Consider the following 11,560-nt stretch of genomic DNA (forward strand, 5'->3'; position numbering starts at 1 on the left):
CTTTGGTCGGTATCCGGCAGGCACCCGGCAGGTACCCAGCAGATTCTCTGACGATGTCTTGTATTGACCTATACGTAATGCAGAATTCACGTATTTGTTGTGATCATTTGATCTGTGAGGTCACACATTTTACCCGGGTTTACAAAGTACACACCTTTATTCTGTTCATCTGGTCTGTGACGTAAGAAATGTGTCCCGGTGGAATGCCGGCAACCGGAGGGGTACCTCCCGGTGTTCTCACGATGAGGTCACGGCGTCTTGTTGTTAGCGGGGCCCGGGTAGAATTTAACTCAGAATTAAATTCTTATCGGGGCCCCGACGGGCCAAAAAATATCCCGGTAGCCGCAGGGTGCCCCGCGGGGCCACGTCGGGGTCCCGCCCGAAAGTGATAAAAAAAACAGCCCGGGAACTACCCGCCAGGGCCCCTTTTCCCAATTGGGACCTTAGCTTTACTAGTAATCATGAAAATTAGGTTAATTATACAAATTATTAGGTCATTATTTGCATAATTCTTATCTGTTGATGTTGCACCTGCCGTACATTACATACATTTCAAAATTATGAAAAATTACATTTCGAATATTACCAAAATTCGTGACCCTAGCATGTCCAGATCGCGAGATATCAAAACCTAACGTTGTGCTGCAGTACCAACAAAAGCCGCCAGAGGGCCAAAATCTAATCATTCTCACCAAGACCTACCCAAATATACAAGTTTCATGACAATGCATATTAAGCTTTTTGAGTTATGCTGTGCACAACTTCACAGCCAAACAGACAGACAAACGGGCAGACGGACAAACGCTACTGAAAACATAAGCTTCTTGGCGAAGGTAAATATGTACAATTGTACCAAAAGCATTCACTTATTCCACAATTGTCTTAAAGAAAATGATATTGTTGCCCACCAGCCCAGAACACTTCACGACCTTCACCCCAGATGTGTGTCCTTCACCTGTTCAGGACCGTGACGGGGTGACGAAAGATACGTTCAGGTCAAGTTGGCATACGTAGTTGTTATCTATCCTGACAGACAGCCTTTCACCTGGTCATGTTCTAGGGCATCTTTCCTTCAATTTCGCAGCTCCTCTGATATCAACGCCCCCAATGCTGGTCTGGCAAGTGTGTGGATACAACATGGCGAATGTTGTGAAGGCCAGGTGTGCAGGTGTGTCCCGGTTACTATCCTGGCGATCCACGACGTTTCACCTGGACGCAGTAAGCCAGAAGAATGACAGGTGTGTAGTTCGTGGCGTCACGCCTTTTGCGTTGTTGGCGTTTTAACTCTAAGAGTGGATCATACATAGCACAAGTAGCTTGCTGGATTGATATAGCAAAGTGTAACAAAACCGGCTAGACCTGTCTTCGCGATTTTTTGTAGACATTCAAAGCCCCAGGTCACTAGTTAAGGTCACACCAGGTCACGTTTGGTTTAAGTGCCTTCTTGTCATTTTTTGCTAACACAGTGACAGCGCACTATCGTACCGACGTATGCTATATCAGTGTGTTGCTATACCATGAGGAAACTTTGTATTAAGTACATACTTATCCAAGAAGGTTCATCAGAGATCCCACAGTGACTAAAATAAAGCCTCTCACCTCCCGACCCAAGGTAATATGAGATCTTTGGCATTCAGAAAGCTTACGGATGAGGTGATGTAAACATAAACATGCCCAGGTACAACACGGTTACGTATTGGAAACAGTTGTAACGCGAATGACTGCGCCGCAGTCCCGGCTATACTTTACGAAACAATTCCTATACTTGGTTGTGAAAGTTAAGCTTTGTTTCAACACAACAGAGACACTCATCATGAATTTTCGTTCATCTTGTCGACCTCCGTCAGATGACTAATTCAATGCGCTAATTCACTGCACTGATCCGCTCAGTGAATCAGTGATCTGACGAAGGTCGATGAGATTGACTGAGAATCATGGTGAGTGTTTCTATTGTATTGGAGCAAAGCTTAAATTTAAGAACTGTAGTTCCTATACTTCATGTCACCCGATTGTGCACACTTAACTCAAAGCAGATATCGGGACGGAATACGTTAGGGTGGTCACACAACATCGAATTGTCTTCCAGTCCCTGCCAACATCTGCTTGGTCCATGAAGACCAACCCCATCCGGGCGCTGTCTGGACTTATTGTACACATTAAGAGAAATTTTGACATTTGGACATACAATACAAATAAAAATACAATGCCAAGACCTCAGATACAGTTCAACCTGGACAAGCGGCCACCTTCACAAGCCTTTTCCCGGTCCGAATTCTCTTGCTATAGGCGCAAGCACTTAGTGAACTGCACAAGAAGGCCACCTGTCCGAGACGACCACTTTACCTCAGTCCCAGGGTGGCATTACTGAGTAGGTTTGATTTCGTGTATCCAAACGGTACCGTTCCCTCCACAGGCCGACGTCCGGGCCCATCAGCAGGAGACTGAAGGACGAGGCGGACACGGTGATCATCGGGGGTGGGGTGGTCGGCACGGGGCTGGCCTACTGTCTGGCTAAGGCCGGACAGAAGGACGTGGTGCTGCTGGAGAAGACAGAGCTGACCGCTGGGTCAACATGGCATGCGGTAACATTTTTGAAAGATGATTGTTGCAAATCAGTGTTTGTGATATCGATGATAAGTGCAAAAGTGCCAGTATCATTTAAGACAAGTTCGGAAGCTGAAACGTTGGGCGCAAAAGCTTTCATCCATACGTGAGGAAACCAATATTTTGCAAAGTACAAAACAGCACCAAACCTTTGAACCCGATATGAACAGTTTTTTCACCAGAACTCACGGACGCTATATCTGATTCATGGCATGTGATAAACCGGTAATATGTTACGATTCTAACTTATGTTCAACTCACAACTCAAATGTTTAAAAATGTTCAAGAATCTGTTATCTAAGCTGACCAGAAGTAGGTGCCGTGATGACTATAAAGATAGGATATGATCTATTCCAGGCTGGCCTCACCACGTACTACAACCCAGGCATCAACATGAAAAAAGTCCATTGGGACAGCTTTAATGTTTTCAAAGAGGTGGAGCGAGAAACGGGCAAGGTAAGCACTGGCTGTGCAGTTCATTATCAGCATTGACAACGACAGTCACATATAGGCGATGCTATCTTGTTGTAGCGCCATTCAGTTAGACAGCGCAGACTGTGATTCTAAGGAAGAAATCTCGCCAGCCCTGGTGATCTGCAGCTTTGCGACATGACTCATGAAAAGACATATCAAATGTTAACCGTTAGCACGTGGCATCGCTTGGGCTTCATCAAACATGTTATTTTTTTACCATAAGACGTTACGACATGGTGCCATGGTGACCTGACAACAACTAGAACATTTAGAACACTTTCCATTTCGATGAAGGCGCAGACCACCATGTTTATTGTGCGCATTTCAATAGATCGGTGTTCAATTGTACACAACATGTTTGTGTTTTATAGGCAGTTCCGTCAGCATCCTTCTAGCATTCTCTTCTTTTGGGGGTTACTCGGTACCGGTAGGATCAGAGGATCTCTAGATGTCCGAAAACGCTTGAACTACAGTTTACTGAAATGCAAATAGCTGCCCTGTGTTGATGTCCCAGTGACGTTACGTGAAAACTATTGTGGCTTCTGACAGGACGTGGGCTTCCATGGCCCTGGAACCATCCGGCTGGCCTCCACTCCTGAGCGGGTGGACGAGTTCCGGTACCAGATGCAGAGGCAGGGCTGGAACAAGGCTCCACAGTGGATGCTGACACCGGAGGAAGTACACCAGATGCACCCTCTTCTCAACATGGATAAGGTACGGTCAAATTATTTTCACAAGAACGGTCAGATCTGATCTGTTCTGTTCTGTTCTGTTCTGTTCAGTCAAGTCATCTTCTATTTATACAACAGTTAGACTGAATTCGAAGCACAGCCGCGTGCCTGCGAAGCTGGTGTGTTACGCCGAACATCAGTTATACAGTTATAACCGACTCAGATTCAAATTCAGAAGGTAAGATACACCTCACACATGAGATTCACAGGGCCCTTGTTACTAGAGTTATTGGATATATTGGATAGAAACATTCAACATAGGCAGTCAGGGATTTGTCGTGGGTTCCCCAAGGAAACATCCTGGGACCACTATTCTTGCCTTTCTTTAAGTATAGATGGCCAACCAGACCTGGATAAGTCGAATGTGACGCTATTTTTGTCTGTCCTAGGTACTGATGGGCCTACACAATCCCGGGGACGGACACATCGACCCCTACTCGCTCACCCAGGCTTATGCCATCGGTGCCCGGATGTACGGGGCAGACATTTACCAACAGGCTGGGGTGACTGGGATGAGCATGCGCAGTGATGGCAGCTGGAACGTGGACACGCAACACGGCACCATCCACACACAGAGGGTGGTCAATGCTGCTGGTACGAGTGCGAAACTGATACATGTATTTAGTTTTAATTCTATTTCTTCCCCCATAGCAACTGATACTGCTCATGGTGTATATTGTTTGAATTATCTTGATTTGAAAGCCACAGACATAGGAAACGCTGAAAAATCTCACAATAATAGAAGCACGACATTGCCAAAAATGCTAGTTATCACGAGCTCAATACGATATCCTTCATACCACAGACATATCGAATTCTGCTAAGTCAAGACAAGATACAAGCACTGCATTATTGAAAATGTTAGTTCAAATCTACAAGCTTAAAACGTACTCATCATCATCATCATCATTCATCCTCCGTAGAGGTGGAGCATACAAAGTTAGCTCGCCACAACTGTCTGTCATACATCACTGAGAAACGTACTATATCCTTCTTACCTTTCAGGTTTCTGGGCTCATGAGATCGGTCGGCTGTGCGGCCTGGAGCTGCCTCTCGTCACCGTGCAGCACATGTACGTCGTGACGGGACCCATCCCCGAGGTCCAGGCCAGGGAGACGGAACTGCCCGTCATCCGGGACCTGGAGGGGTCCTACTACGCGCGACAGGAGCGGGACGGACTCATCATCGGTCCGTACGAGAGGGCAGAGCTGATGAAGATGCAGAACCACTGGGTGAGCGACGGGGTTCCTCCAGGTGCGTCTATGGTTGGAATCCGGAGATCACCCTTTCCTCACGAAGGACCTGTACTTTGTGTAATTCTTTTAATAACTACTACTGTCTAGTAAATACTAGTCAAAAATCTTTATAAACCAAACTTGTTAAAAGCTAGAAACACGTGACATGTAAATTGATCAGGCTTCCGCGAAAAACAAACCGTCATTGCTCTAATTAAGATAAGTACATTGTAACAGTTATGTGTTAGGCTTGGAAGACTATATAAAGTTGTAAAACTAGACCATCAAATGATAACATCCCTGTCTATAATTCATTTGAGCTCGTCGTCAAAGAGACTCTTTAGACTCCTAGATCTAGATCCCGACCTCCCCTCCCTTCAACAGGTTTTGGAAAGGAGTTTTTCGACTCGGACCTGGACAGGATCTCGGAGTACCTGGAGGCGGCCATGGAGATGATTCCCGCGGTGCGAGACGCGGACATCACCCGGGACGTGTGCGGGCCCATCACCTGCACCCCGGACCACCTGCCGCTGGTCGGGCCGTTCATGGCACCGGGGCTGCGCAACTACTGGCTGGCTGCGGGCGTCTTGTATGTTTTTGTTTGTTTGTTTGTTTGCTTGTTTTCCGTCTTTGGTTGATATCGGTTATCGTTGAATACACACCATCATCAATCAAATGCTATGACCTAAGAAATAAAATGTGTTTCTACTTTCCCGGCCAACCCAAGCAAAAACTCACCGACCGTAGTATTAGTTTTGAGGAGTCGAACATGGACAAGGCCATAAAAATTTCGATTTAGCATCTGAACTTCAAACTCTCCGCACTTTCAGAGGCAAATCTTTATTGAATAAACGGGGGTTAATGTCAGTTGTACATTGTTAGCTAGATCACAGTCTAAAAAAGAAATCTTTAAAAAATCTCTATCTACCGACCCTATTTTTTCGGGACTAAAATAAAAAAAACGTTTTTCTTATTCGTATTTGTCTTCACAGCGACGGATTAATACACAGTGGAGGTTTAGGAAAATACCTCACTCACTGGATCATGAACGGGGAACCGCCATACGACCTCATAGAAACGGATCCTAATAGGTAAGATTAACAAATATATAGATCCATTTTCTTATTTCGAACCTTTCCCATGTATGTTTGCTTTGGATGTGTCTGGCAGACGGTTGATACACACTTGAACGAAGCTATGATGCTTGGCCAATGTTGTAGTTGTATAGGTGCCAGTGTCTTTCTTGATCCTATGATGCAATGTCTTGCAGGTTTAGTGAGTCGTGGTGCAACAGGAACTTCGTTGCGACGAGATGTAGAGAATCATTTGGGTTCAACAACATCATCATCTGGCCGAAGGAAGAACGTCCCGCCGGGCGACCGACGACACGTGTGAGCGGCATCTACCAGGCTCTCCTGGACAAGCGCGCAGAAATGGGCTTCCACTCGGGTAACATGTACAGCTGATCACGATGAAAATCAGTATTTAAGTATTTAGATGTGGCTTCTTTGTCATTTTGTTGTATGATGTATGGCATGGTTTAGTTCTGTAAACTAGCCTTACAGATATTTGAACTCTACTGTCAACATCTGTATGTAACAAAATGGTTCTGTGCCTAGCCTGTGCTTGTACAATTACAGGTTGGGAGCAGCCCAACTGGTTTGCTAAAGAAGGTGACACCCCCGGCTACCGTCCCAGCTTCAGACGCACCAACTGGTTCTATCCGGTCGGGAGGGAGTGCGAACTGGTTCTATCCAAGGCTGGGGTCATTGACCTGACACCGTTCGGAAAGTTTGAAGTCGGCGGTCCGGATGCGGCCAGGTTGCTGGACTACTTGTTCGCGAACAATTTACCCCAGGTGAAGTGAGAATTCCGATATAGATTCATGCATACAGACGTACTTATGTAGACCCTCTTACTTTGTAAATGTGAAAGTAGACCCTTGAGATACGTTCAAGTGGTCTATAACTGAATCAGTAACAGTAATCTTCTGGTTCTGTTGAAAATATTTAGTCTAATGAGAAAGGGTAGGCACATCCTACCTACCTTGTCCCTTGACCTCCTGGTGGTTGGGCGTTGGGGGGGGGGGGGGACAAGGCAGACGAGAGGATGGACAACTGTCTCCAGACTTCTCTGTCTCTTGTAGCGGTCAGCCTTTCGGACGGGTTCAGCAACGTCCACTCTGTTATGTTGTCCTGCCAGGACTTTCTCTGTCGTCACCGACGGCGTCCTCCTTCCAGTGTGCCCTGCAGGATTGTATTTGCCTAGTTGTCATGTCGTGTAACGTGGCCGTACCACTGCAGCTTGCGTCTCTTGACGGTTGCTAATATAGTGGTTCCGACAATCATCTACACAGCTTCCCGCACATCCTCGTCTGTCTTGCAAACGCATGAACCATCAGGCGAACCATACCACAAAGATGACTACTTGGGTGTAAAGACATCGAGGAGACATTATGTGCTGCCTAGCTTCATGAAAGAACTTTGAGCAAATCTTTAAGTGCTGTCTTTTCTTTACTTTAAATCGTACTCGAGTACTCGAACTGTGTTTGCAGCAGGTTGGGAGAACGCGTGTCAGCCACATGTTGACCCCCTGTGGGGGCGTCTATGCGGAGATGACGGTAACCAGACTTGGAGAGGACCAATTCTTCCTCGTCACGGGTTCAGGCTCCGAGCTGCATGATCTCAGGTAAATCTTCAGGGGCTATAAGAACCCATTTGGTACATACCAAATTCCATCCTGTACACCTACTTGGAATATTGCTGTAATAATAGTAATGCTAATAATTAATAATAACAAGGTGGCAATCATACAAAAAGAATGGCCCAGTTTTCACTGATATACTCTAACACGCCAGTTCTTACCATGGTGAAAATCCTCAAACCTGGCAGGCTGCAAAATCTTTAAAGTTTGCGTGCGGAATGTATAATCACTTTGAATTCTTTACGTGAAGGAATAATATGAAGACAGCCGAGTTCTTTCCCACAGATGGATAGAGGACCATGCATGGAAGTGCGGCTACGACGTCGTCATTACCAACGTCACTGACGACATGGGCGTGCTCGGTATCGCAGGTCCTCGGTCCAGGAGGGTCCTGGCAAAACTGACCTCACATGACCTGAGCAAGGAGGGGTTCAAGTTCCTCAGCTGTCAACAGCTCAGTCTGGGTGGGGTTCACGTCAGAGCCGTTAGGATATCGTACACAGGTGAAACAAATAAATATGATATACCTGCCAGGAATTAGATAGATAAATTATCAGATTTGCCGGCAGTTTCGTCGCATTTCCTCTACGCACCCGCTGAATATAACGTTCTACACTATATCACAGGGAAATAATGATTACAGCATAACGGTCTAGATCCCTTGCCTGGAACGTTTCAGACCAAAGTTGTGTTGAAAAACCTTTTCATGTATTTCTGGGAAATTTCTCTGTGGGTGGAAACAATAATAAAGCTAACCTACAACTACTGTTTAAAAACGATCATCTTCTGTTGCAAGGTGAGCTGGGCTGGGAGTTGTACCATGCCAGAGAGGACACAGCCCGGCTGTATGAGGTCCTGATGTCGGCAGGACAGGAGTTTGGGCTGGGTGACTTCGGCACCTACGCCATGGGCTCCCTCAGGCTGGAGAAGGGCTTCAGGGGCTGGGGGGCTGAGGTAAGGAACAACTGAAACGTGTGTCGACAACTCACACCGTCTTTGTTTTTTTTTTGTGTGTGTGTACGTGTTTTTTTTTTAAATAATACGATGTTTTTTTTCTCTCGGTTGACCGTCACAATTGCTTATTGGGCATGTCTTCGGTCATTTCAGATGACAGTGGATAACAATCCTCTAGAAGCAGGTCTTGGTTCCTTCATCAAAATAAACAAGGTAAGTATCAAAGCAAAACAGTTGTTGAGTTGTTGTTGTAGTACCTTGTACGTATACAGCCATGTTACGATGTACTGTGGTGCGTTTTTGTACCGTGTCCAGCCTACAGACTTCATCGGTAAGGCGGCCTTGCAGCAGCTGCAGCAGGAGGGTCTGACCCGGAAGCTGGTGTGTCTGACTGTGGAGGTGGAGGAGGACGGTCCTGATGCTGAGGGGAACGAGACCATCTGGCACCAGGGGGAGGTCAGTATCCCCGTCATCACCAGCCTTTTTCTTCACTTCATTCAAAACTTGCATTCCGTTTGAGTCATCTGTCATCTTCATCGGGGACTGGTCTCTTATTTAAGTCATCCATCTGCTGTTTACCAGGTGGTTGGGTTCACGACCTCCGGAGCGTACGGTTACCGGGTACAGGAGTCCCTAGCCTACGCCTACGTCCCGCCACATCTCGCCCAACCGGGAACTGTGGTGCAGGTAGAGTTGCTAGGGAGCCGCCGCCCAGCAACGGTGCAGCAGGAGCCGCTAGATCTATTTGCATATGGTCAGTGGTCTCCAGACAGAAGCTGATAGGGGACAGTAAAGTAAAAGATTCCTGGATCCGGACACGACCAGTTACGACCTCAATTTAATCAGGCCCATCTCATCACCAAGAGATTAGAAGAAGTCAACCCTATGTATTAGAGTAGTTGTAGAACCCACGTTCTATATTGGTATTTTAGCCCCGGTCACACTGGGCGAACTTTGCCGGAGCGTTCCTTGAACGGTAGGGACGGGGGCCGAATTTCGACAACGCTCGTCACCGCGCCCAAAATGTGGGGGGGAAATGAAAACACGGGCGTTGGCTTAGCGGTGCACCGCTGAAGCCGGCGTTGCTTTAGCGTTGGTTTAGCGGTGGCGAGCGTTAGTTTAGCGATGACGCGAGCATTGGTATAGCGGCGTTCTGCGCATACGGTTTAAGGCCCGGTCACACTGGGCGAACTTTGCTGGAGCGTTCCTTGAACGGTAGGGACGGGGTCCGAATTTCGACAACGCTCGTCACCGCTCCGACACCTCTATACCAACGCCAAACCAAAGTTCATTGCCGACATGGATCGCTGCTTCAACGCCCGACACCGTTCCAGCAAGCTCGTAAAACGCTTGCAACCGCTCCAGCAAAGTTTGTGCAACGTTTAATCGCCGCCCGGGCAACGTTAACGCTGGCGAAGCAGCGGTGGTCCAGCGTTCAAGATTTCTGCGTTGGCCTAGCGGACCCAAGCGTCCACGAACTTGCGTCTAGCGATGCCAAACTTTGACTGGGCGTTGGTGGAGCGGGTGTGAACTTTGCCGGGGCGGAAAATTGCCCCCTCCTCACCGCTCGCAATATTTTGTGCAGCCCAAAACTTTCGGAGCGGTAGGAGGGCCCCTCCAGAAACATCAGCGGTGGCCGGGCGTACACGGCGTTGCTTTAACGGGGGCCAACTTCCGTTTAACGGTGGTGAGCGGTTTCGAGCGGTGATGAATTTTATTCACCGTTCAAGGAACGCTCCAGCAAAGTTCGCCCAGTGTGACCGGGGCTTAAAACAGAAGTTGGCCCCCGTTAAAGCAACGCCGTGTACACCCGGCCACCGCTGATGTTTCTGGAGGGGCCCTCCTACCGCTCCGAAAGTTTTGAGCTGCACAAAATATTGCGAGCGGTGAGGAGGGCTAGGGGGCAATTTTCCGCCCCGGTAAAGTTCACCCCCCGCTCCACCAACGCCCAGTCAAAGTTTGGCATCGCTAGACGCAAGTTCGTGGACGCTTGGGTCCGCTAGGCCAACGCAGAAATCTTGAACGCTGGACCACCGCTTCTTCGCCAGCGTTGCCCGGGCGGCGATTAAACGTTGCACAAACTTTGCTGGAGCGGTTGCAAGCGTTTTACGGACACGGGGTTGCTGGAACGGTGTCGGGCGTTGAAGCAGCGATCCATGTCGGCAATGAACTTTGGTTTGGCGTTGGTATAGAGGTGTCGGAGCGGTGACGAGCGTTGTCGAAATTCGGACCCCGTCCCTACCGTTCAAGGAACGCTCCGGCAAAGTTCGCCCAGTGTGACCGGGCCTTTAAGTTCTGTGAATGTATAGACATTTACTACTACATGCATTTTTATGGGTTCACCACACCACGAAGTGGTGGTGAACCCATATTGCTTTTTCTGATGTTTCTCCTCCTTCTCCTCCTCCTCCTGCCACTTCTTTAAATTGATTCAACTCCTTCATTTTTGGGCGAAATTACCTGTAATTTCGTATAGAGGTAGAGTGGGTAAATACCCTTAGGCGTTTTTTAAATTTTTTTGATACAAGCTTTTACAATCGTTTTATTTGCTTCTTAGTGGTCCCCATAGGAAAGTACTGTGGGGGCGTACGCGCGTGACGTAATAAGAAAGGAATTCGGGGGAAGGCCCAAATATGGGCATACAAGCAGGTGTGGTCATGTTTGCAGATGTGGCTGTTGATTGGCTGTTGGCTAATTAATTTATTTACTACCATTTTCACGTACCAGCGCAGCTGGTCCACGCGGTCTCGGCCGTGGGCCATGATACTCTGATATTGGATACCGATTCGTGTGATTCCTATAAACATTTCACCTAACTACGAACTAGTTGGAAGAATTATAGCTGCATGGATGCCTGTA

At 47.6% G+C, this 11,560-nt stretch overlaps 1 protein-coding gene across 1 annotated transcript; it reads left to right on the forward strand.

Moving 5' to 3' along the window:
* The first annotated feature begins 1,137 nt into the window (after positions 1-1,137).
* Positions 1,138-9,592, forward strand: LOC109475888 (dimethylglycine dehydrogenase, mitochondrial-like). The gene is made up of 16 exons (XM_019776709.1): positions 1,138-1,238; positions 2,414-2,582; positions 2,962-3,060; positions 3,628-3,792; positions 4,199-4,403; positions 4,815-5,063; positions 5,429-5,633; positions 6,037-6,135; positions 6,315-6,493; positions 6,685-6,902; positions 7,599-7,732; positions 8,033-8,250; positions 8,544-8,701; positions 8,855-8,914; positions 9,017-9,157; positions 9,284-9,592. Exons 1-16 carry the CDS (start codon positions 1,138-1,140, stop codon positions 9,479-9,481), a joined length of 2,598 nt encoding a protein of 865 aa, XP_019632268.1. The 3' UTR covers positions 9,482-9,592.
* The last annotated feature ends 1,968 nt before the right edge of the window (positions 9,593-11,560 follow it).

Source organism: Branchiostoma belcheri, unplaced genomic scaffold (genome assembly GCF_001625305.1).
Source record: "Branchiostoma belcheri isolate BF01 breed outbred unplaced genomic scaffold, Haploidv18h27 scaffold104, whole genome shotgun sequence".
Taxonomy (NCBI): Eukaryota; Metazoa; Chordata; class Leptocardii; order Amphioxiformes; family Branchiostomatidae; genus Branchiostoma; species Branchiostoma belcheri.